Source organism: Arachis ipaensis, chromosome B1 (genome assembly GCF_059453495.1).
Source record: "Arachis ipaensis isolate K30076 ecotype BB chromosome B1, ASM5945349v1, whole genome shotgun sequence".
NCBI lineage: Eukaryota > Viridiplantae > Streptophyta > Magnoliopsida > Fabales > Fabaceae > Arachis > Arachis ipaensis.
Window position 1 is genome coordinate 13,244,944 of NC_142436.1, and position 27,428 is coordinate 13,272,371.

General features: G+C 36.2%; 2 protein-coding genes across 2 annotated transcripts; one reads left to right on the top strand and one right to left on the bottom strand.

Annotated features, from left to right (window-relative positions):
• Window positions 1-936: 936 nt before the first annotated feature.
• LOC148575756 (uncharacterized) lies at window positions 937-2,921 on the bottom strand. Its single transcript, XM_088502533.1, has 2 exons — window positions 1,994-2,921; window positions 937-941 (listed from the first exon to the last, which is right to left on the bottom strand). The coding sequence occupies exons 1-2, from the start codon at window positions 2,919-2,921 to the stop codon at window positions 937-939; spliced, it is 933 nt and encodes a 310-aa protein (XP_088358659.1).
• Window positions 2,922-21,873: 18,952 nt separating this feature from the next.
• Window positions 21,874-23,178, top strand: LOC148575757 (uncharacterized). Its single transcript, XM_088503338.1, has 2 exons — window positions 21,874-22,977; window positions 23,065-23,178. Exons 1-2 carry the CDS (start codon window positions 21,874-21,876, stop codon window positions 23,176-23,178), a joined length of 1,218 nt encoding a protein of 405 aa, XP_088359464.1.
• The last annotated feature ends 4,250 nt before the right edge of the window (window positions 23,179-27,428 follow it).

The window sequence follows — 27,428 nt, forward strand, 5'->3', positions numbered from 1 at the left end:
GACTGCTGGTAATACCTTACGTAACGCTTCACTATCTTGATGAGCCTTCAGAAGTTCTGATTTAAAATCACTTGAAATCTGTAACTGACTCAAACACAAAATTCCATATTCTTCTCTAACTCCCAAATTCAAACCATGAAATGCCTTCAGTAACTCTTCCTCCCGTAGCATCATCCAAGCTGCATATAAAGACTTCCGACTCAAAGCGTCCGCCACAACGTTCGCTTTTCCTGGATGATAATTCAATTCAAAATCATAATCTTTCAGAAGCTCCATCCACCTCCTCTGACGCATATTCAACTCTTTCTGCTCAAAAGATACTTCAAACTCTTATGGTCTGAGAAAACATGAAACTTAACGCCATAGAGGTAGTGCCTCCAAATCTTTAAAGCAAACACAACAGCAGCAAGTTCTAAATCATGTGTCGGGTAGTTCATCTCATGCAGCCTTAATTGCCGTGAGGCGTATGCTACAACATTCTGGTGCTGCATCAAAACACACCCCAACCCTTTCAGAGATGCATCACAATACACTTCAAATGATTCACTTGGTTCAGGTAATACCAATACAGGTGCAGTAGTCAACCTGTGCTTCAATGCCTGGAAACTCTCTTCACATTCCGGAGTCCAGATAAAAGGTGTATCCTTCCTAGTCAACTTAGTTAAAGGTAAGGCGAGCTGTAAAAATCCCTTAATGAATCTGCGATAATACCCCGCCAAACCTAAGAAACTCCTGATCTCTGTCACTGAAGTTGGTCGCTCCCAATTCATCACTGCTTCCACCTTAGCAGGATCCACAGCTATCCCCTGCTTACTCACCACGTGGCCAAAAAACTTCACTTCACTCTTCCAGAACTCACATTTAGATAACTTAGCATATAACTTCCTATCTCTCAGAATTTGAAGCACAGTCCGCAAGTGATCAGCATGTTCCTCTTCAGTCTTAGAATAAACAAGAATGTCATCAATGAAGACAATAACAAACTTGTCCAGATACGGTCGAAAAATCCTGTTCATATAATCCATAAATACTGCCGGGGCATTAGTTAACCCAAAAGACATCACTGTATACTCATAATGACCATAACGGGTCCTGAAAGCAGTTTTCGGAATATCCTCGTCTCTAACCCTTATCTGATGATATCCGGATCGCAGGTCAATCTTAGAAAACACACCGGCACCCTGTAACTGATCCATTAGATCATCGATTCTAGGCAACGGATATTTATTCTTCACAGTGATCTTATTCAATTGCCGATAATCGACACACAGCCGCATACTCCCATCCTTCTTCTTTACCAGTAACACTGGCGCTCCCCACGGAGAAACACTTGGTCGGATAAAATGCTTACCCAACAGATCTTCCAGCTGAGCCTTCAGTTCAGCCATTTCTAAAGGCGACATCCTATAAGGAGTAATTGAAATTGGACCGGATCCAGGTACCAACTCAATTGCAAATTCAACCTCTCGGTTAGGTGGGAATTCATTAATATCATCCGGAAACACATCTGGAAATTCACATACAACCAGAATCTGCTCTAAACTCTGATCATCACCTGATACTCCCGCAGTTAATAACATAATACCCTGACATTCAGTTCCAGAACAGTTTACTATCATAGAATTCAAATAGTAACTATTCACCACAACCGGTGCTTCTGACCCTTCCGGCATAAACTGTACTGACTTTTCAGAACAATCAAGTAAAACATGATTCTTGGATAACCAATCCAATCCCAAAATGAGATCAAGACCAGTCATAGGCAAACAAATCAAATCATGCACAAATTCACGCTGTTGCACTCGAAAAGGAACTTGTGGACATTCTATCCTAGTCACCATAGCTTCATGAGTAGCATTATATACTTTCAAATCATAACCTAAAACCACCATTCTCAATCCTAATTCATTGGCCTTTTCAAATGCAATAAATGAATGAGACGCTCCTGAATCAAATAAAGCATTTAAGATTTTACCAGCCATTTCACAATTACCTCTAATCAGTGTCTCAGATCCCTCAGCACCAATGGTAGAAGTGGTGTATACTCTCCCCGGCTGCTGCACCCTACCAGTCTCATACTTCTTCTTCTCAGGGCAATTACTGGCTATATGCCCGGGCTGTCCACAGGAATAGCACACTCCAAGTCCTAATCTACACGGAACTCCAGGATGATATTTTCCACACTTCTGACAATTCAGATCCTGCTGTGGCTGCTTTCCAAACCTTTTTCCTTGATTAGCAGTAATATTCGGCCTTCTATAATTACCCTGACCCTGAGTCTGCTGCGGAACAAAGCCTCCACGCTTGAAATTCCTACCTCTCGGAGCAAAGTTCCTCCCTGAAGGCCTCTGAAAAGGCATCCTCAAACTCCCTTTCTCTGCTGCCGCCTTCCTCACACAATCCTCAGCCACCCTACTCTTATTCACCAATTCAAAAAACACCCTGATCTCCATTGGGGCAACGAAGCTCAGAATATCGCTCCGAAGACCTCCCTCATATTTAATACACTTCCATTCAGCAAAATCTTCAGGTGCACCTTGACAGATACGAGAAAAGCGACATAACTCCTCAAATTTACTGGTATACTCAGCAACAGTCATTTGTCCCTGCTTTAACTGCATTAATTCAAGTTCCTTGGCATTTCTAGCTGAATTAGGAAAGTATTTCTTATAGAACTCTGTCCGGAAAACCTCCCAAGGAATCGCAGCACCATCAGGCTGCAGGATACGTCGTGTTCCCTGCCACCAATACTGAGCTTCACCTTGCAACTGATAAGTTCCAAATTCAACCCATTGCTCTTCAGGAACCTGTTGTGCCTGTAATGCCCTTTCCATAGCCTGAATCCAATTATCTGCATCAGTGGGATTTGAGGTTCCCCTAAAAGTCGGAGGGCGAACTTTCAGAAATGTAGCAAGTGTCATAGGACCGTCTCCATCATTATTGTTCCCATGATTACCCAATGCCTCAGCTGTTGCCTGCATAGCTGCAGCCATATTTCCCAGGGCAGCCATAAAGTCTACTGGATCAGTCCCTATGGAAGCAGGAGTAACGGTGCCTGTCCTACCTTTACCTCGCCCGCGACCGCGTCCGCGAGTCGACATCTGGTCCCTATACACACCAAACAAGTGATATTAAGTTGATCAGTCTCAATATCGCAGGTCTAATGCTTTAAGTTCCAAATGCATGCTCACAAACGTTTATGCCATATATATCAGTCAGATATCCTAATAGCACATAAACACATATACAGAGAATGCACAGAAGCACAATCAGTCCGTCTTTCAGGCTCTATAGGAACGAACTGCTCTGATACCATTAATGTAACACCCTACCACACAAAGCTTTACGCTTAAGTCGTAAAACAGAGGTGATGTGGTATTACGACCTCTAAAATAAAATAAGTACATATAATAGCAGAAGAGTTATAATATGCTAGGAGCCTTGAAGGATAGGGGAAATAAAAATCGCGAGATAAAAGCGCAACTCTCAAGGAACGAGTTAACTTGCATGCTAAGAAAACTGTAACTGTCAAACATAAGATAACAGAAGTAGGAATAGAGTGCCAAAGATACAAAATAACAAGCTCCTAACTCAGCCTGCGAAGTCAAGACTGGCCGGAGAATATTTACACATATATACATACATATCCAAAACCCAAAAGTACATACACACAATCCTGCCTCTCCATAAACCTCTAAGAGGATAAAAAAGGACAAGTTATGCGGAGATAAAGCTAAGTACATATATATACATCACTGTACAGCAAAACTATACAACAACACTATCCAGTAACCCCTCCGCTTTAAGAGTCCAGACGCCTAACGAGATGGCTCCCAACCTGCATCTGAAAAACAACAACATAGTATGGAATAAGAACCGGAGGTTCTCAGTATGGTAAAGGTGCCACACACATAATATATAAGGTCCTGGGAATGCCAGAGGCAATCCTAGAACGCCGACACTCAGATTGTAGAGCTTAAAGTATTAAACAGAAGCCATAAAAGGTGGTTTCCTAAAAATATTTAATTATAACTTAACTTAACCTTAAATCTAAGTCCTATGCTGCCATTCCTCCATACCTCCAACTCCATCATGCATTTTTACAGACAAATAGACAGATAAAGGCAAATACAAGAAGGTTACAACTACTGCAGGTAACAAATACACATTTAGCATGGCAAATACAGGTAGGCACACCCAATTAGAGCACAAGCAAGTAATTCAAGTAATATGCATATGATGCATGCCTGTCCTATGGCTGATGAGGCTCATCTGTCGGTTATCCAGCCAACCCGACAAGTCTGAATTGTCCTTAGACTATCCCCCGACGTGCATCCCCAAGAGTCTATGCATAGATTTTTCTCAAATAATCAATATTGCTCAATGGGGGTAACATTCCCAGGAATTTATATAGTGTCCGGTCACACTTACGTCGTAGGGTCAACAGAGTATCGAGTTTTCAACCTGGTACACATGGTGGCAAGCCACGGCACTTAATCCAGGGAATCTCGTATCTCAGATTATTCAAATTCATAAGCCATATAAATAATTCAATTATAATTCCTCAACATCCACATCATTCTCAATTGCATCTCATTCATCATCATACATTAAACATATTCAATCCTTATCCTTCATTATCACACCTCCCATTCCGTCCATCAATAGTTTCAATTCAAAACATAATTCATTCTTTTCTAAGAAATAAACTTCAAACTTAAAACATACTCACTTTCTTAATAACTCAATATCAAACCATATAACATTTAAATCTAAATCTCTTTTAAATAATCATCTAAACAAAATCTCTAATTTTTTATAAAATTTCGGCAGCATCTCCTCTAAAACTCGGACTTTGCCACCCTTTTCGGGTCCAAACCTGCTTTCTTTTCAATTCAACATACCCTTCCTCATCATCATAACAGTCACCACAATAAATCTACTTCAGATTAACAATTATATTCATACAATATTCAAATCCAACAACCAAAATTCAACTAAGGATCATAGTTCACTAACCCTAGGCTTCTAACACATAATATCTCAAATCAATAATTCACCAAATCATTAGCACTAAACCAACCATGTTCATCAACAATAACATTCACCATCCAAGATTAATAACTAATTATCCAATAAACTTTAACCAAATATATTCATCAACAAATTACTAAACATTAAACATATACCTGCATTCCAACTTATCCTATGGCCGTCTAGCCTAAGTTTTCACAGAACATTATATATTAAATGCAAGAAACCTAAACCATACCTTAGCCGATTTCCACGTAACGACCAAAGCTATTTATTCAAAACCAAGACAGCCCCTCAAAACTCAACTAATCCGCTTCCTCCAAGTTCCAGTATCCACAATTTCAAGCTCCAATTATTTATTTTCAACCTAATACACATTCATAATACATATATACCCAATTTAATACTCAAAGCTCAAATTTAATGAAATTAAAATAGAATTATCGTATCCTCACCTTACCCAAGCTTCACATAAGCAAGAGTGAACGTTTCTCTCAAGCTAATTGGATCCTAAAACATCAGAAATCAAAGAAATTCAATATTCCCACTTAAAATTTGAAAATTGGGGGAAGATGAAGCTGAGAGTGATTAAACAAGTTACCTATGAAATTGTTCCGATAGAAATGTAGAGCTCGACGCGGTGAACGCGTGGCCGCAAACGGTGCAGCGATTGGAGCTCGGACGGAGAAGTTACGGGGATCGGAAATTTACGTTAGGGTTACGGGATATTTCTCGTTTCTCTTCTCCCTGGAAGCTGAAAGCTTCGTTGCTGCAGTAATGAGGGAGAAGACAAAGCTGGGTTCATTTAATAGGGCTGGTCCGGTTGAACCAACAGCCCGGTTCGGGTCCGGTTCAACCGGTTCGGTCCTTTCGGTCCATTCTTGGACCGTTTTCTTCAAAATTCTCGTTTCGATGAGCTCTACCCTTTTTTGATATAATATTCGTATTTCTAATCCTCCTTATTAAAAACTAATTTATTAACTAATTATCTACTAATTTAACCGGGGTTTACATACTTCGAACCCAATCTACTAAAAAACTTGCTTAAACCCTTACTAACTTAAGCATCGGAGCCTCTTGCAGGTACTACCCCCATCTCCATCAAGACATCGAACGGCAGCATCACAGCAGCAGAAGACGTCGGGCAAACCACCCAAAAACGTTTGAACCTCACGTTCAAGTCCAAAGCAACCCAGTTTCAGGTAACCATCGGAACATTGGAATCATTGTCGAGGACCTGGAAGTCTACACCCAGTCATGGCGCACGATCGTTTCGAAGATGGACATACGACATTTGAATCCAAGTTAGAACACCACAACGATGATCGTTCAATAGTAATACCCTACGACAAGATAGAGCGGCTGTTTCTAATGGGAATGGGACTTCGCGAAATCCCTAACCCAGAAGGATAAACTCAGAAATACACCCACCTGAGGACATGGTGAACCGAAATCTAGCAGAAGTTATGGAATTGGTAGATGGACACCATGGATGATTGGAACAACTCGAGCAGGAACTAGAATGACAATGAGAATCTAAAAGAGACCTGAGAAGAGAAGTACGACGCTGAAGGGAATTAGAAGAAAAGCTTTTGTAAATGGAAGCCGATCTTCGGGGTTGGAGAAACCATGCCGATTGGGAAGAAACCCCCTTTGGAAGTGAAGATCCATTTATCGAAGAAATCATGCAGGCTAGGATTTTCAGGAACTTTAAAAGTTCAGACATGGACCTCTAAGATGGGATGACCGACCCGAGACATAATCTAAGCAACTTTATAAACCGAATGTACTTGGGCGACGCGTTGGACGCAACTCGTTGCAAAACTTTTCCGACAATGTTAACCAAGGCGGCGATGAAGTGGTTTGACAATATACCACCTAGGTCTGCAACTTGCTTCGATAACTTTGCAAGGAGTTTCCTTACTCGATTCTCCATCCAGAATGACAAGGTCAAGCACTCTCCAAGCCTCCTCAGGGTCAAGCAAGAGGTCGAAGAAACTCTCCAAACTTACATGGAAAGATTCAATAAAACCTAGTTAAAAATCAAACCTTGTCTACATAAGCGGTCAAAATGGAGCTAGTTAATGGCCTCAAAGAAGACCCATTCTCCCAATCCATATCAAAAAGGCACCCAACCTCCTTGTACGAGGTGCAAGAGCGAGCGAAAAAGTACATTAACATGGAAGAGAATACCTGACTAAGAGAACGCACTCCAAGGCAAAACTCTCACTACCAGGCTCGAGATAACGAGGAAGAAATGAAGAAAAAAGATTAATACAACTCAGATAAGTCTCGAAGGTATCACAACTACACCCCACTACGACTTTTCCTAGTTGATATCTATAGAAAAATCTGTCATACCGAAAAGTTTCCACCTCCTTAGCCCATCAAAAACAAAAAGGTGGAAGTACCACAATATATATATATATATATATATATATATATATATATATATATATATATATGGACGTTCCACCAATGACTGCTACGACTTGAAAAATGTGATAGAAAAACTGGTTAGGGAAGGTCGGTTAGAAAGGTACTTGGCAGAAAGATCGGATAATCAAGGAAAAAGGAAAAGAAAGGAAGAAGACAGGAGTTGGCGAGATTGGCCACCATGAACTCCTAATAGACACGTCCATATGATAGCCGGAGGATTTGTAGGAGGCGGAATAACTAAGTTCTCCCGCAAAAGACATTTGAATTGAAAGAAGTTTATCAAGTCAGGAAGGAGGCTGAAACCCCCGACTTGCCTACTATTTCTTTCACAAAAGAAGATGCTCAAGGGATAACACTGGAGTATGACGACCCCGTTGTAATCACAATGATACTTGCCAATGCAAACCTCCACAAAACTCTGGTGGATTAAGGAAGTTTGGCCGACATCCTGTTTAAACCTGCTTTCGACAAATTTGAGTTAGAAGAAAAAGAATTAAAAGCATATCCAGACACCTTTTCGGATTGGGAGATACACCAATCCGACCTTTAGAATTTATTCCACTATATACCACTTTTGGTAAAGGTACAAAATCAAGATCCTTGAGTATAGACTACATAGTGGTCGACGTAGTATCGGCCTATAATGCCCTAATATGTCGAACAATTCCAAACCGACTAGCTGCGGTAGTTTTTACTCTTTATCATTGCATGAAATTTTCGACTTCTAAGGGAATAGCCACTGTGAGAAGAGATCAGAAGTTGACAAGAAGGTGTTATAATAAAAGCCTGAACCTGTGCGGATGCACAAAGGGAGAAAAGGTCAACACCATCGAGCTCGGTGGTGTCCGAATTTGAGAGGAATTGAGACCACAACCTAACGGAAAGAATAAGGACGTTTAGTGATGACACATCATCTTAAGCTACTCGATTTTGTTTATCTTTCCTAGTTATATTATTATTCTTCAAATATTATGTATGTGTCTTTTTTTTTAGGTGTCGTAATGCCTTACTATTTATGATTTACGACTATAGCGTAAGATTTTGTGTGGTAGGGTGTTATAAAAGAAGGTTAAAAGTGAAAAAAAAAATTGACTAATTGATGACTGGTAAAAATTTGATGGTAGGGATAAAATTGAAACTATTTCAAACGTTAGACACAAAATTGAATCAAATTAAATGTTAGAAATAATTTTAAAAATATTATGGACAAAAAACAAACTTTATCCAATTTTAAATTACTATTTGAATAACAAATGAAAACAACTTTTAAATTATAAATTCAAAATTGAATTTCTTTGAATTTGTATTTTTGTATTAAAAAATAATTTGATCTAACTTAATACTATCTAATATATTATAACTCGTGTTTTCCTAATTCATTTTTTCTTCTCCTAACACTGTTTGTAACCTTTCTTCCTTTTCAAGATATATCTTCTTTCTTTTCAAGGCTCATATTTTAGTTATTTGTGATGATTAATGTATTACTTAATCTTTTCTATTTTACTCTTCGTTTTCAGTTTTCTCTTTCTATCTAGGGGGTGGCAATGGATAGAGTAGGGTAGGATTTGGAGCCAACCCTAATTCTATCTGCGAGTTGAAAATATCTCAACCCTAATCCTATCGCTTTTAACCCGCGGGTATCCGACTCTACTCACGGGTTACAAAAAAGATGCAACATTATTATATAACTTGATGATAATTTAAAATAGAACTGACTTTTATGTAAAAAAAAAAATATTAAATTATCAATTAATGATCTTCTTTTAATGACTAAGAATCTTTTGCATTTAGTGAGAGGTCTTTGGTTCAAAATCCACTTAAAACATATTTTTATATAAATATATAACACATATATATATAAGGTGCGGGTTGGTCGAGTAGAGTTGAGGCACAACCCGCACCCTACCCGACCCGCACAAAAATCCTATCCACTGTATATCAAATTGGCAATCCTACTCGATCGAGTGGAGTCAGTTGAGTACCCGTGAATAGGATACATGTTGCCATCCCTATTTCTATCTTTACTTTATCTTTCTTATATATTCCTGTTCTCTTTTGCTAGGCTAAGTCAAAATGGTCATTTTGCTTGTATTAGGAGTGCGTGATTTCGTTTATTTTGCCTACATTGGGATGCACTTGGTCTAATTAGTGTGTATGGCAAGCAAAATGGGATTGAAGCCTATTTCGTGGGTGCTTGAGAAAAAATGACAGAAGCGTATATTTAAAAATCTTTTTATAGATGCGTATTTTAGAAATTAATATTTATTTAAATAAAAAATTCTAATATTTTTAAATATTTCTTTCTAAATATAAGTTAGTTGTGTGATAACCAATTTAAAAAGAAAAAAAATATTATACAACTCAAGAATAAAATGTGAGAATTTTTCATTAATAATGAAATATATACACTTCGTTGAGTTGTCGTGTTTACGTGTGAGACACATTTCGGACGTAATACTCACCGACACTCGTCTCTGCTGTATTTAATCGTGTCTTAATAAAAAATAAAAAATTCTTCTCCGCATATAACTAGACACACCTAAATACCATCACATGTCAGTGTGTCTAGTCTTATTTTTAACATATATTCTTAAAATAAATTTAGATATAATATATATTATTAATTATTAAAACAAAAAATATTTTAAATACTTGATATAATTAAAATAAGACATTAAAAATAATTTAAAAAATTAATTTATATTTTAATATCAATAAAATATCAAATTATCATTACGATTTATCTAAAAAATACTTTATATTTTATATATATGCATATCCCCGTCTTATGTAAGATTTTAAAATTCATGTATTCATGTATCCCATATCGTATCGTATCCTATGTCCATATTATTGCATGCATCATAGTTCATTAATAAATAATAACATGCTCAAATTCAATGCCTATTATTTATAGCCAATCAATAGTTTTTCGAAAGATGAAACATAATATAATTTTAATAATAAATTGAAAGAAAGATGATGTTGTTATTACACTTGAAATAACATATTCAGATTTAGAAATCCATCATGAATTTAAAACTGACCCTTTTTATTTTATTTACGTATTATGTGCATACTGTCACGGAAAATTTTAGAAGGTTAGATTTAACAGTGTTTGAATAGTTTTCTGGAGTGTTTGAGAATACTCTAGATGGTTCCGGAACGTTCTAGAATGTCCTAGAAGGTCCCAGAATACCCTAGAAGGTTCTAGAAGACTCTGGAAGGTCATAGAGTATTCTAGAAGAGTGTAGATGTATATAGAAGTATAAAGAGTGATATGGAATAATCTAGAAACATTTAGAGAGTTGTGGTAGGATAGATATTTGTAAAGAAGGTTCTGGATGATTAATCTGGACCGTTGATTAGATTTAATCCTAACCATCCATTGAGGAGGTGGATGGCTATAAATAGGGATGAGAGTTAGAGTTTGGGTGTGTAAATCATTTGTAACCAACACTTGAGTAATAAAGTGTTCTTTCCACCAAAGCTTCCTTTTCTTGTGTTCTCTTGTGTTCTTAGCTTTCTTGCTAAGTATTGAGGGTTAGGCTGACTTGGTCTTAGCTCAAGAGGTTGAGTAAGTCCGAGTGCCGGCACGGTAGCGTTGGAGTGTGTCCAAGGCCGTGACAATTTGGTATCCGAGCAAGGTTCGAGAGGGAGCACAAGTCGCTTGTGGGAATGGCTTCTAGTATCACCATGGAGCATGTTGAGTCTCAAAGGGGAAGGGATACTATTCTTTCTCAATGGGGAGGCAAGAAGGTCCGTTCTTCAAGTGAGCCTAGAGGTAAGGACTCTAACTTCTTAGAAGAAAGAGTTTCTATGTTGGAAAATGTTCTATCCTCTATGGATGAGCGCTTCCAAAGGATAGAACATGACAAGGAGACCCTCGAGGCTCACGTATTAGGAGAACTAGATGCTTTCAAAGAAAGCATGCTCCAAATTGAAGAGAAGCTTGAGAATTCCTTAAAGCTATTTGAGGAAGTTCGAGTTTGGTTCGAGGAGGCGAAATCTCGACCAACCATTATAAGGGAGACGACAAAGATTGATCTCCCCAAGCCAAAGGAGTTCAAGGGCGTAAGGGACGCTCGCGAGGTGGAGAACTTCCTATGGCAAATGGAGAGGTACTTCGAAGGCCAAGGGGTGGTCGAAGAAGTAATAAAGGTACGCACTGCAGCTCTCTACCTTTCTGATAATGCTACTTTGTGGTGGAGGAGAAAGTGCGTAGATATGGAAAAGGGCACTTGCAACATAGCCACATGGGAAGATTTCAAAAGGGAATTGAAAAGACAATTCTTCCCTGAGAATGTGGTTTATGAAGCAAGGAAGAAGTTGAGGGAGTTGAAGCACAAGAGTACGATTAGCGACTACGTAAAGGAGTTTACTACTCTCACGCTTCAAATCCCCAACTTAGCATCAGAGGATGCATTGTTCTTCTTCATTGATGGACTCCAACCTTGGGCAAAGCAAGAACTACAAAGAAGGAATGTTAAGGATGTTGATGAGGCCATCGTGGTGGCCGAATCACTCACTGAGTATCATAGGGGAGACTCTAAACCTAAGTCTTCCTCCAAGCCTAGTTCTGCTAAAGGTGGGGGAGACAAGGGGAAGAGCTTCTCAACCAAGAAAGAAGGAAAATACTCTTCAAAGAAAGAGTACGAAGAAAAAAAGAAAGCTTTCGTACCCAAAGGAGGATGCTTCGTGTGCAAGGGACCGCACCAAATGAAGGATTGTCCCAAGCTAGGGACTTTGGCATCTATTGCTAAGGAACGAGAAGCTCAAACTCAAGTAACTGAGTGTGTTGGATCTATCCAACACATAAATGCTGTGAAGACCAAAGAGGCAAGTACTGCAGAAAAGAAAGGCTTGATGTATGTCAAAGCCTTTATCAATGAAAAACCTGTCATGGCTATGATCGACACTGGTGCTACACACAACTTCATCACGCCTGATGAAGCAAGGAGGCTTGGGTTGAAGATCACCGAAAAGAATGGTTGGTTCAAACCCGTGAATACCAAGGGTGAACCCCTTAAGGGAGTAGCAAAAGGGGTTGAGATGACTCTTGGTTCTTGGAAGGGCCTTGTGGATTTCTCAGTAGCACCCATGGACGATTTTAAAATAGTCATCGGGCTCGATTTACAAAGGAAGGCAAATATAATACCTATGCCATACTACGACGTAGTATGCGTCATGGAGAAAGGGTCTCCGTGCATGGTCCCTACAGTCTCTAAAGTTAGAGGACCACCGATACTCTCCGCTATGCAACTCAAGAAAGGGTTCAAGAAGGGAGAGATTACATATTTGGCCCTACTACAAGAGGAGTCAACACTTGAAAGAGAAGACGTTCCTCCCGAAATCAAGGAAGTCCTTGAAGAAAATAAGGATGTGATGCCTCCCGAGTTGCCAAAACAACTACCACCTAGGAGGAAGGTGGACCACAAGATTGAATTGGAGTTAGGAGCAAAGCCGCCCGCCTCAACACCGTATAGAATGGCACCGCCAGAACTCGAGGAGTTGAAGAAGCAACTCAAGGATTTGCTAGATGCTGGGTTCATCCGTCCATCGAAGGCACCTTATGGCGCACCAGTCTTATTCCAAAAGAAGCATGATGGTTCATTGAGGTTATGCATCGACTATCGAGCACTTAACAAGGTAACCATCAAGAACAAATACCCCATTCCTTTGATAGCCGATTTGTTTGATCAACTTGGTAGAGCCAAGTGGTTCTCAAAGCTAGATTTGAGGTCAGGATATCACCAAGTGAGAATTGTCGATGGTGATGAACCTAAGACCACGTGTGTCACGAGGTATGGATCGTATGAGTGGTTGGTGATGCCTTTTGGCTTGACCAATGCTCCTGCGACCTTCTGTACCTTGATGAACGAGATCTTTCGACCTTATCTTGATCGGTTTGTAGTGGTCTACTTGGATGATATTGTTGTCTATAGCAATACCTTGGAGGAACATGTAGAACACTTACGAACCGTGTTCAAGATCTTGCGAGAGAATAACCTATATGTGAAGAAGGAAAAGTGTTCCTTTGCAAGGGACGAAGTCCACTTCTTGGGACACATCATTAAAGGTGGAACTCTCTGCATGGATCAAGGAAAGGTGAAGGCTATCAAAGAGTGGGAGCCGCCAAACAAGGTATCTGAATTGAGGTCATTCCTTGGGTTGGCTAATTACTATCGGAGGTTTATCAAGGGATACTCCGCTAAGGCTGCACCATTAACTGATCTTCTCAAGAAGAATCACTCTTGGGAATGGTCAAAGGAGTGTCAAAAGGCCTTTGATGAGTTGAAGGCTGCTATCACAGAAGGACCAGTACTAGCACTACCCGACTACTCAAAGGTATTTGAAGTCCACACTGATGCTTCTGACTACGCTATTGGAGGAGTTCTGATGCAAGAAGGACATCCTATTGCCTTTGAGAGTCGCAAGTTGAATGATACAGAGAGGCGATACACTGTCCAAGAGAAGGAGATGACCGCGGTGGTGCATTGTCTGAGAACTTGGCGTCACTACTTGCTTGGTTCACACTTCATCGTCAAGACAGACAATGTGGCTACAAGCTACTTCCAAACTCAAAAGAAGTTAAGCCCCAAACAAGCTAGGTGGCAAGACTTCTTGGCTGAGTTTGATTTCGAATTCGAATACAAGTCAGGCAAGACTAATGTCGTAGCAGATGCGCTGAGTCGCAAGGCTGAGTTAGCGGCCATTTCTCTGGTGGAAGGAGATATTATGCATATCATCAAGGAAGGGTTGCATCACGATCCATTAGCCAAGAAGTTGGTGGAGTTGGCTAGAGAAGGTAAGACCAAAAGATTTTGGTTAGAAAACGACCTTCTCTACACAAAAGGGAGAAGACTATACGTTCCTAAATGGGACAATCTGAGAAGGAAGTTGGTAAGAGAATGCCACGACACCAAATGGGCTGGTCACCAAGGTCAGCGAAGGACCTTAGCACTCATTGAATCTTCTTATTATTGGCCTCAAATGAGAGCTGAAGTGGAGAGCTACGTGAAGACTTGTCTTGTGTGCCAACAAGATAAGATTGAAAACAAGACACCAAGTGGGTTGTTGGAACCTCTGCCTCCATCAGAGCGACCGTGGGAAAGTGTCTCTCTAGATTTCATCTCTGCCTTACCGAAGTCCGAGGGGTTTGGATCTATTCTCGTGGTAGTGGATCGATTTTCGAAGTATGCTACCTTTATACCTGCCCCTACTGACTGCACTGCAGAGGAAGCAGCACGACTATTCTTCAAGAATGTGGTGAAGTACTGGGGATTGCCTAAGAGCATCATTAGTGATCGAGATCCACGCTTCACAGGACGACTATGGACAGAGTTGTTCAAACTCCTTGGGTCGGAGCTTCATTTCTCAACAAGCTTCCATCCTCAAACCGATGGGCAGACTGAGAGAGTGAATGCCTTACTCGAGTGTTACTTAAGGCATTTTGTGAGCGCTAATCAGAAGGATTGGACAAAACTCCTCGACATTGCTCAGTTCTCATACAATTTGCAAAGGAGTGAGTCTACAGGGAAGAGTCCGCTCGAGATTGTGACTGGACAACAGCCGCTTACGCCTCACTCTCTTTCTTCCTCTTACTCAGGGAAGAGCCCTGGAGCTTATCATATGATTAAGTCATGGGAAGAACAAGCAGATGTCACTCGTTCTTACCTCGACAAAGCTGCCAAGAGGATGAAGAAATGGGCAGATAAGAAGAGGAGGCATGCAAGCTATCAAGTGGGAGACAAGGTAATGATCAAACTTCTTCCACAACAATTCAAAGCCTTTCGCAAGGTTCATAAGGGTTTAATCCGCAAATACGAAGGACCATTTGAGATCATTGGACGTGTTGGGGAGGTTGCTTATAAAGTACAACTCCCTCCCTCTATGAAGATCCACCCGGTCTTCCATGTGAGTATGCTTAAACCATATCATGCGGACCAAGACGAACCGAGTAGAGGTAACTCGAGTCGTGCTCCGCCTGTGGTGATTAGATCTTTTGACAAAGAAATCGAAGAGATCCTAGCTAATCGCGTCGTGCGACAAAGAGGAGTACCACCAAGTATCCAATACTTGATCAAGTGGAAAGGGCTCCCGATAACTGAAGCTAGCTGGGAAACTCGCGAAGATCTGTGGCAATTTCAAGAACACCTAGAGCGCTATCATGAACAGAACGCGACGAGGACGTCTGCGCATTAGGTGGGGGAGAATGTCACGGAAAATTTTAGAAGGTTAGATTTAACAGTGTTTGAATAGTTTTCTGGAGTGTTTGAGAATACTCTAGATGGTTCCGGAACGTTCTAGAATGTCCTAGAAGGTCCCGGAATACCCTAGAAGGTTCTAGAAGACTCTGGAAGGTCATAGAGTATTCTAGAAGAGTGTAGATGTATATAGAAGTATAAAGAGTGATATGGAATAATCTAGAAACATTTAGAGAGTTGTGGTAGGATAGATATTTGTAAAGAAGGTTCTGGATGATTAATCTGGACCGTTGATTAGATTTAATCCTAACCATCCATTGAGGAGGTGGATGGCTATAAATAGGGATGAGAGTTAGAGTTTGGGTGTGTAAATCATTTGTAACCAACACTTGAGTAATAAAGTGTTCTTTCCACCAAAGCTTCCTTTTCTTGTGTTCTCTTGTGTTCTTAGCTTTCTTGCTAAGTATTGAGGGTTAGGCTGACTTGGTCTTAGCTCAAGAGGTTGAGTAAGTCCGAGTGCCGACACGGTAGCGTTGGAGTGTGTCCAAGGCCGTGACAATACGGTCTAGTTAAGTCAAGTAAATTTGTAATTTTTGTAAGTGAACCCAAACCAATATGGATTGATTAAATTCGAGTGGGATTGGTTTCAGAATCCAATATCTAATTAAAAGTGAAATTAGAAAAAATATTAAAAAATATAAAAAAGGTTATGTAAATAATATGTAATAATAAAAAGATAAAGAGTAATATATACACCACTAAAATTATACTTAAATAAATATGAAAATATCAAAATTTGAGTTATAGAAAAATAAAATTATATATATTATTATATTTTTAAATTAATATAAACTTAATCGAATAATCGAGTTATTCAAATTTTACGATCTTAAAATAATATCCAAACTTGTCAAAGTCGAATTTAATCGAATTTGACTTAATTACATTCAATTATCTATTGAGTACAAAATCTAATATAATATAATTAGATCAATTTTATCGAATAATCAAATTCGGTCCCATAAATTCCTTAAGAATAATAGATTTTATCTCTTAAAAATAATCTCGAAATATAGGTTTAAAGTCATACTTATTTCAATCATTATTGTTCATATATTCACTTTATAAAAGATTTCAATATCTTTTTAGAGGAATAAACAACAATATGCAAATTAAAAGACATCGAATTGGATGAGTTCCTGACCCATGTTGACAACTGCGAATCTTATAGAGTGTATCAAACGGGACAATACTGACACATTAAAATGGAAAATTTTTTATATGAGAAGATGAAAACACAGTTAGTAGGAGACGTTTTTAATGTCTATAATGTTGGTTTTATTTTAAATAACTTATTTTATTGTTTTCTTTCAAAAATATTTCTTTCATTCATTATTATTATCTTTTACCTACCTGTAGTATGGTAAGCATGATAGCTATATAGTATCTACACATGATAGTAAATTAATGATGGTATAACATCAGATAGAATTTGTACTTGAATATTTTAAAAAGAATTTAAAAAAAATATTAGAAGATTAATATTTATGTGGACAAAAAATAAAAGTTGATTAGTGTTGATCTATTAGACTAAATACAAAATAAATAAAAAAAAATGTTGGTTACATAATATTTTATAGAAAATAATTTGTTTTAGTGTAAAGATTTATTTAAAAAGATGAAGTTCAATCATTTTTGTTGTGATAAGAGTTAAAAAAAATATAGATGGTAGAGAGTTTATTATTATTATTATTAGATGGTAGAGAGTTTTTTATAATCTCTAAAAATGATTAGGAAGCTTTCAGTGTAATATTTACTAAAGTTAATTATATATACCCATAATTACAATATAATTCTTCCCAACAAACCAATCTTTGGATATAATGACAATCTATGAGCATTGAATTTGAGCATCTTATAAAGAATAGTTTATCTAATTCTTTTACTATTTATGAATGGCAATAACTCAATGATCTTAAATCTTTGTCTAGACACATACATATACTTGTGATGGTTATTACGTTATACATTTTGTAAAGTGTAAACTTTTTTTTGTATGCATTTCTCATGGATTATGAAAACTATGATTTGGTTGAGTTTTTGGCTTCCATTTCCTTTGATTGTTTATATGATTCGAACCCCAACAACCCTTCAATTTCCATATATGAATTGGATTTAAAGTACTCCTAATATTTTTAAGTACTCTTATCTAAATACAAATTAGTGGTGTGATAATCAATTTGAAAAAAAAAATTATAACTTTGTCAATATTCTTATTATACAACTCAAGAATAAAATGTGAGAATTTTTCATTAACAAATAATAGCATACTCAAATTCAATGCTATACACATGGTCATCGTTATCATTATCTTTTACCTACCTGTAACATGGTAATCGTGATAGCTATAAACGATACACATGATAGTAAATTAATGATGTATAGTATCAGATAAAATTAAATTTGTATTTAAATATTTTAAAAACAATTTAACAAAATATTTTTGTGGAAAAAAAATAAAAAGTTGACTAGTGTTGACTTGGCAGTGGTAGAGCTTAGTTCAAATAAGGGGTCATGGCCCAAATTTGTTATAAAAAATTTAGTAGTACTTTTCAAAAGATAAAAAATAGTTCAATTAACTTAAATACTTTACTATGACTTAAAGTATCTAATAAGTTCAATAAACAATACTCTCTCTATCTTTAAGTTCAAATATAAAAAATTAGATATTTTTTATTTATTTAATTTAATATTATTTTATATTTTACTATTTATTTAATTTAATTTTTTATATGATAAAAAATAATAGAATATTCAATAAGTATTAATATTATTATATTTGTATAAATTGATAAAAAAAATTCAATAAATATTATAAATTTTAATATTTGTCTTTCTAACTTCTTCTTTACATATTTTACAGGATATATATTCAAATTTTTATATAAAATAATAATGAAAAATCAAAGAATTGATACATTTTTTAAGAGGAAGGCTAATATTTAAGAAGGAGAACATATAACTTTTATAATATCAACATTTGTAGATAGTTCTTCTACTTTAATGAATCACGAAGAAAGTGAGATATAACCTTCAAAAGTTCAAAAAGTTACCTCTGATGACTTTAACCTTAACTTTTTGGAACGAGATCTTGAAAAACGGCTTTAAATTTGGCAATATCACCCAAACCAGAGAGATAAGATTAGGCGAGCTTATCTTAAATGGGTCCATATCAAAAACATTTTGACAATTATTTTCTATCTGATCCTCCCAAAATTTTGTTTCAAGTTCCGCTACTGCTGTTGGGATAAATATAAAATAAATAAAAAGAAAAAATGTTGGTTACATAATATTTTATAGAAAATAATTTGTTTTAGCCTAAAGATTTGTTTAAAAAAATGAAGTTCAATCATTTTTTTTTGTGATAAGAGTTGAAAAAACATAGAATCTTGTCATTAAAGAAATCACGCTCTTTGTAATTATATTATTATTATGTCAATTTCTAGATGGTGGAGAGTTTTTTATAATCTCTACAAATTATTAAGAAGTTTTCAGTGTAATATTTACTAAATTATATATCCCTATATTACAATATAATTCTTCCCAACAAATCAATCTTTGGAAATAATGACTATCTATGAGCATTGAAATTGAGCATCTTATTATGAATAGTTTATCTAAATCTTTTACTATTTATGAATGACAATAACTCAATGATCTTAAATCTTTGTCTAGACCCATGCATATACTTGTGTGGTTATTACGTTGTACATTTTGTAAAGTGTGAACTTTTTTTTTGTTTGCATTCTCATGGATTATGGAAACTATGATTTGGTTGAGTTTTTGGCTTCCATTTCCTTTGATTGTTTATATGATTCGAACCCCAACTACTCTTCAATTTCCATATATGAATTGGATTTAAAGTACTCCTAATATTTTTAAGTACTTCTATCTAAATACAAATTAGTGGTGTGATAATCAATTTGATAAAAAAAAAATTATAACTTTGTCAATATCCTTATTATACAATTCAAGAATAAAATGTGAGAATTTTTCATTAACAGATAGTAGCATGCTCAAATTCAATGTGTATTAATTATGGTCAATCAATGATTTTTCGAAAGACAAAACATAATATAATCTTAATAATAAATAAAAAGAAAGATGATACTGCTATTACACTTGCAATAACATATTTAGATTTAGAGATCATCACCATGAGTTAAGACCGACCCTTTTGACTTTATTTATATATTAGGGTGTTTATAGTCGAATTAACTCAGACTGTAAAAAAAATAAAAACTCAACTAATTATATTTTAATTATTTCGCGTTAATTTAAATTTGTGATTTTTGTAAGTAAACCCAAATCAATAGGGGTCGATTAAATTCAAGTGCAACTGGTTTGGGTAATTGAATATCTAATTAAAAGTAAATTTAAAAAAATATTAAAAAATCTAAAAAAAATATGTAAATAATATGTAATAATAAAAAAATAAAGAATAATACATCATTAAAATTATACTTAGATAAATATCAAAATTTCAGTTATAGAAAAATAAAATTATATATATTATTATATTTTTTTAAATTAATATAAACATACTCAGTAATGGAATTGTTCAAATTTCTCAATCTTAAAATAATATCCAAACTCATTAAAGTCAAATTTAATTAGATATGACCCCGTTACACTTAATTATTTATTGAGTACAAAATCAATATAATATATTTGGATCAATTTTATTGAATCCGTTGGCATAAATCCCCGTAAAATTATCAGATTCTATCTTGTCAAAACGATGTAGATATATAGGTTTAAAATCATACTTATTGCAACCATTATTATTTATATATTCACTTTACAAAAGATTCTAAGATCTTATGGCAATATGCAAAATTAAATTAAAGGATATGGAATTGCATTTTGCATGGGTCAGGACCATGTTGACTGCGAATCCATTATAGAGGGTGCCAAGCGAGACAATACTGAAACATTAAAATGGAAAATTTTCCGTGTGAGAAGATGAAAACACAATTAATAGGATAAAACGTCACTCATGCTTTGTAAAAAGTCATTAAAATTTTTAGATATAGATAATTTTGGTGTGAAACATGAAAATATTTAATCATTTTAATATTTTATATTACTACAATGATAATATAAAACGTCACTCATGCTTTGTAAAAAAAAATATTTTTAATTATTAAAAGACTAATGTTTTGTAAAAAAAATATTATTTTAATAATAAAAGTGACCTTTTATAAAAAAAAATACTTTTTTTTATTTTAATTATATAAAGACAAAACGTTATTGACGTTTCATAAACACCCGTAACAACGTATAATACATAATTTAAATCATCTTTAAAGACTTTACCACTTATAATTTAATATACAAAAATAAAAATTCACGTTTTTAATGTCTATAATGTTTTGGTTTTATTTTAAATAACTTATTTCATCTTTTTCTTTTAAAAATATTTCTTTCTTTCCTTATCATTATCTTTCACTTACCTATAACATGGTAATCGTGATAGTTATGAGTGATACACATGATAGTAAATTAATGATGTACAGCATGTCGGTATCATAGAATTTGTATTTGAATTTTTAAAAACAATTTAAGAAAAATATTTTTGTGGAAAAAAAATAAAGAGTTGACTAGTGTTGACCTATTGGGATAAATACAAAATAAATAAAAAGAAAAAATATTGGTTACATAATATTTTATAGAAAATAATTTGTTTTAATGTAAAGATTTGTTTAAAAAAATGAAATTCAATTATTTTTTGTTGTGATAAGAGTTGAAAAAACATAGAATCTTGTCATTAAAGAAATCATGTTCTTTGTAATTATATTATTATTATTATGTCAATTTCTAGATGGTATAGAGTTTTTTATAATGTCTAAAAATTATTAGGAAATTTTCAGTGTAATATTTACTAAAATTAATTATATATCCCCATGTTACAATATAATTCTTCCCAACGAATCAATCTTTGGAAATAATGACTATCTATGAGCATTGAACTTGAGCATCTTATTATGAATAGTTTATCTAAATCTTTTACTATTTATGAATGGCAATAACTCAATGATCTTAAAATCTTTGTCTAGACCAATACATATACTTGTGGTGGTTGTTACGGTATACATTGTGAAGAGTGTGAACTTTTTTTGTGTGCATTCTCATGGATTCTGAAAACTATGATTTGGATGAGTTTTTGGCTTCCATTTCTTTTGATTGTTTATATGATTCGAACCCCAACAACCCTTCAGTTTCCATATATGAATTGGATTCTTTGCATGAACCTCAATTGTCACTGTCAGATATGGATCATAATAATGGTTTGGTTTTGAAGTGTAACGGTTCTACGAAATGCTTCACTGACCAAGACCCATTTTTTGATCCATTGGAGGAACAAGTGTTATATGAATCAGCATTGACCTCATTGTGCATAACGAACAACTCAATGGAAAATCAACATTCTAATCAAGTGATTATGGCAGAAGCTGATTTTCCATCAAGTTCTGAGGTATCCAAGAATTTGTTAGAGCCAATTGATGTGTCAGAAGAGTTCTTGAACTTCACTTCAGTGGACGATATTTGCCAATGGTTTGATCCTTCACAAGAGGATAATAACTCAAACACCTTTTTAGAACCAATGCAATGTGATGCTACTTCTTTTTCTTGGAAATCAGTTATGGATAGCTATGAGAATTGTCTATTGGGAAGCAAGGAACCCGAGTCGAATTTGATCGCACCGGCGGCGAGTTCTGCTGATGATACTACCATCTTTGAATGCCTATCAGAGTTTGATTTTGATGTGCCGACAATGTTATTCTCAGATTCATCAATTGAGGAGCTTTTGAATTGTGAAGAAGCAATTTGCAACAACCCTTTGAATAATGGTTCTAGTTCTGTTTTGGAGTTATCATCAGAAAACAATAAAATGGAGATGATGGAGAACATTTCAAATCCAATGAACTTCACAAAAAATCTTGCTTGGTTTGAGGCTAGAAACAACTTGACCCAGCCGGTTCCGGATTTGGACACAACAAACAAAATCAAGAGAAAGAAAGTGCAGCTAGGCTTGGTTATGGATGATAGTCATAGCATTAAGCTTGGGGAGACCATTCTTGTGCCGCCTCGGAAGAAAGAGGAGCCAAAAAAACCTAGCAAGAAGAAGGACAAGGCAGGGGTGGGTAGTCGGCCGCGGCCAAAAGATCGCCAGAGGATTCAAGACTGCATTCGACAATTGAGAACAATCATCCCTGGCAAGAATGTTAAAGAGGTAAATGCATAGCTTTAAGAAATAAGTTTCTAACATTATACTGGTAGTAACAAACATATTGACATTTGTATTTTTCTCATGTGACAGTGTAGCATTGATAATTTGTTAGAGTGCTCCATCAGATACATGAGTTTCTTGTCAAGCACTGCACATTATGCAAACAAGCTACAAGAACCAGATAAGCCTAAGGTAACTAATTAATCAAACTAGTTACATATTCTTAGTGTTCATCACTTAGTGGTAGCAGATATGATTGGACCTGTTTGGATGTGTTAAGCTTATTGAGCAGGCAAATGGAGTGGTTCTACAAGAGAGTAGTGTGGAAGGTAGCAAATATTGTGGAACATGGTCATTTGAAGAGCCACATCAAACATTGTTATGCCCAATTATAGTTGAGGACATGTCTCATCCTGGCCAAATGCTTATAGAGGTAAGATTAAAATTGGGAATCAAAATAAATATATGTTCACATATCATATGATTGTGGTAATTTTGAATAACTTTTGCTTATATATTATTATAAATGCCCTGTTAACCACAATGAATTCATTGGTAATCTTTTTTTTTCCCTCCAATAGTTGCTCTGTGAGGAGGAAGGGTTCTCTCTTGAGATGGTTGACACAATTAAGGGTCTTGGTTTAAATATCCTGAAAGCAAAGATGGAAACAAGGAATAAAAAACTATGGGCACGCTTTATTGTTGAGGTAAGTTAAATAGTGAACAATAATATGTAAATTAAGTGCAATAAAGATTAGTTGCATGCTATGCCTACTGTGGTTATATAATTTTGGCAGCAGTGAAGTAATATTTTTTATTATTAATAGCATTTTTTTAATACGAAAAATAAAAGTAAAAAGTGTTATTAAAATATAAAAAGATCATTGAGTTTTAGTGTGGTCCTGAACTAACATTTAGAGTCCTAAAGATAATCACAGGTTTTCATTGTTCAACAGGCCAATAGACATGTTACAAAAATAGATGTGTTTTGGTCCCTTCTCCATCTTGTAGAGCAGAAAAACTCCTCAGGAACTGGAATGGATTCATCAACTAATAATAACAAGTATTGCAATGTAATGAATGATAGCAGTGTTTCAAGATTGGACAAACAACAACAAGAGAAAGAGAGTTGCAACCTTTTTATGTCCAGGACAGAGTAACTAAGCTTCAGTGGTTGATATTTCAGAAAAGCAACAATGAAAGATTAGGATACATAACCATTAATTTCTTCTTTTCCCTTTTGTGCTGTGATGATGTTTCATTCTATAATCTAGATTAGAAGATTAACTTCTAGGTCAGTTGTTGAAACTAAGCACATGACAGATCCCGAGATATTTGATTGAATCTAACATGCTGGAATAATGGAAGCTCATATCTTATTGAATCTAACAAGAGTGATCCCTATCTTTGCTAAACTGACAAGTAATGCTTATGTTGAACAAATGAAGCAATTCAAATAATTTGGAAGTTTATTACCCAGTAACTTAGATCAAGAAACCAGCACTTTAAGGTAGTTAGGAATTATCTCATCCATTTAAATCAAAACAGAGAATAAAAAAACAACCTACATTTGCAACCCACCTCAGTGCATGATCCATTATCATTAAAATCGTATATATGGAGCAGAGCTTGATTGAAATACGACGGAACCTTCACGATTCCATGGCAACATGAGTGTCTAAAAATACAAGTACTATGTGAGCAAATTTTCCTACTGTTCACAAGGTTACCAACAACTAAGTTGTATAAATGAAGCAATATACACAAATGATTACTGAAAATAGCAATGCCAAGGAACACATTAAATCACAATCACAAAAAATTATAAAAGATTGAGATGGCAGTGAAATCTCTCAAAACAACCACATTGTCCTAAAATTGTTGTATGACTATGACGGTATGCAAATCAGCGAACTGTCATTTGTAGTCAAGTACACTCCAATTAGTCCCCAACTATAGTTCTGGCCAGTATCTATTATTTTAGCAGCAATATAATGCTGGTTAGATTGAAGAATCTGAACTCGAGAGTTAATCCTCCTGCTGTCCCATTAGGGTCCACCATAAAGCATTCGCTAAAACCTGCCAAATTCAATTTCTGCTCCACCCGACGAGCTTGATTCTTGGTCTCACTAATAAAACCAAGTTCGGAGAAGTGGGATTTAGCAATCCCTTTAAGAATGGGTGAACCAAATAGGCTTTTGATAAATCGTTTTTGTTCTTGTATGGATATTTGGAGGGAGAGCTCAGTCTCTGGGAGTCGACGTCGAGCTATGGCTTTTGGTGCCGACCTTCAAGCCTTATGATAGTCCGAGCTTTACTCCAAGAGGGTGTCCAATCGCGTAGAGCTTTGGGAGAGTGTACCTGCAAAGGCACTCCGAAGCTTAAGTTAGTATTGAGAATTCAATGTGTCTTCAGGATAGAAGATCATACCTTTTATAGGTGATAGTGTGTAAATCGGTCATGTTCCTGCTTTATTGCCTGTATTAAAGAGCAATAATAAGGGTTTGGACGTTTCACTTTTGTGAAGCAGTCCGTTAAGCTTATTTGTAACGTTACTTTTTAATAAATGATATTGATTGTTGATTAGTAACTGTAACGCCGATTAATGACGTAAATTGCCGAGTAATGACTAAAATGCCGACTTATAACGCCAAATATTTGGGTAATAGATGTGAATAATGGCGAGTTATGAGTGATAAAGCCGATTTATGACATAGGATTTGTAATGGCCGGACCACAGCCCCCAAGCTTAGCCTGGAAAAATGTTTAATGAAGCAGGTTGAGCTTTTAATTGCGTATGAGTCGGCTACTGAACAGTTCGGCATGTGCTTCTACCTTGTAGCCCCCAGGTCAAGGTGCTTTATTGAACAGTTACTGAGACTATAGGCTTTCATGATTAGGATAGAGAAAATAATTAAGTGATGTCATTAATGAGTTTGCGTATTTTCAATGTGGGCTTTATTGGGTTTGACGTGACTGATTTGATGGGAAGTGGAAGCGAGATTTTTGGGTTAAAGTGTGGGAATTAAAGGTTAGGAATTCTGAAGGTTTGCATATTTGCTGGTTTTGTGTTTTCTCAAGCGTTTTCAACCAAAAATGAGTAAAAGAGGTGAGTGCTCTTAGTTTTATTTGGTTTTTCTGTTTAATCGTGTTTTCTTCTTCTTCTCTACCTCTGTTTTTCAAATGGGTTATGAAAAAGAATCGAAAGGGGAAGTAGACTGGTCCTATGACTGGGTGAATGATGATGTAAGGGATCGTGTTTCTTTATTTTTGGATGTTGGTGCTGTGAATGAAATAGATAAGGCTAAGGTTGTTAGGGTTAGTTCTGGGGTTCGGTTGGAGCTGCTCCCTTGTACGGTTGATGATAGGGTTTTTCATAGAGGTGAGGGTTTTGAGTATTTCTTTATGTATAGTTGTGTTCTGGAGGAGCTAAGGGTGAGAGTTCCTTTTAGTGATTTTGAGTGTAAAGTTTTGAAGCAGTTGAATTGTGCGCCCTCACAGCTTCATCCCAATGGTTGGGCCTTCCTGCGGGCGTTTGAGATTCTTATGGAATATTTGGAGGAGAAACCGTCAGTGGAGTTGTTTTTCTCACTGTTTCAGGCGAAGGGTGTTTGGAAGGGTGGCTGGGTGAATTTGAACAGTTCTCCGGGGTTTGCTGTGTTCAAGTTGTACAAATCGTCTTTTAAGAATTTTAAGGAAATGTACCTTAAGGTCAGTAGCTGTGAGGAAGATTTTTCATTCTATGTGGACGAGCATTTGGGGGAAAAATTTCCTTTCTGGTGGTGTTCAAAGCCTCAAAATATTTTAGGGCCTGAGACTATAAGTCCAAAGGATGAGTGCATAATTGAGTTTTTAACTGAAGTGGTTGATCGGAAGGAGTTGATTTCTGTTTATGATCTGCTGCAGTGGGAGGAGAATAAGACTGCTGTGATAGACTATCTGGGTAAGATTTTGAATTGTGGATGTTGTGTCATATTTGAGGTTTTTTGAGTAGGTTTATATTTTCCTTGTTTTTCAGGTGATAAATATCCTGGTGTATCTGCGGCGAGTTTGAGGTCTCAGGTGAAGAGTAAAGGTTTGGAGAAAGAAGTATCTTTGTCAAAGGCGGACAAGGTCGGCGTTGGCGAGGTTGATCAGCCAAGGTCAGGGAGGAGGAAAGTTATTGCTAAGAAAAGAAAAGGTGATCTGGTTGATTTGTCCGATGTTTCTGATGATGAGAAAAATGTTGTTCCAATGGAGGAGGTTCATAAGTTTTGTGATGACCAGAAGAAGTTGCATGGTTTTGTTGAGCGGAGTGAGGGGTCGTCGCTCTGGGGAAAGGATTATCCTTTTATGATTACTGCTGATGAATTTTGCCAAACCCCTGCCGATGTTAATTTGGCTGAAGAGGTGGGGGATGTGGCAGTTGATCAGTATATGCAGGTAATCTATTACCTTTTGTTTTGTTGTGGTTG

Coding starts and splice junctions, on each gene's coding strand:
- LOC148575756 (XM_088502533.1), bottom strand. CDS start 2,921: ATGACACTTGCTACATTTCTGAAAGTTCGCCCTCCGACTTTTAGGGGA.
- LOC148575757 (XM_088503338.1), top strand. CDS start 21,874: ATGGATTCTGAAAACTATGATTTGGATGAGTTTTTGGCTTCCATTTCT. Junction 22,978..23,064: donor CTGGCAAGAATGTTAAAGAG/GTAAATGCATAG, acceptor CTCATGTGACAG/TGTAGCATTGATAATTTGTT.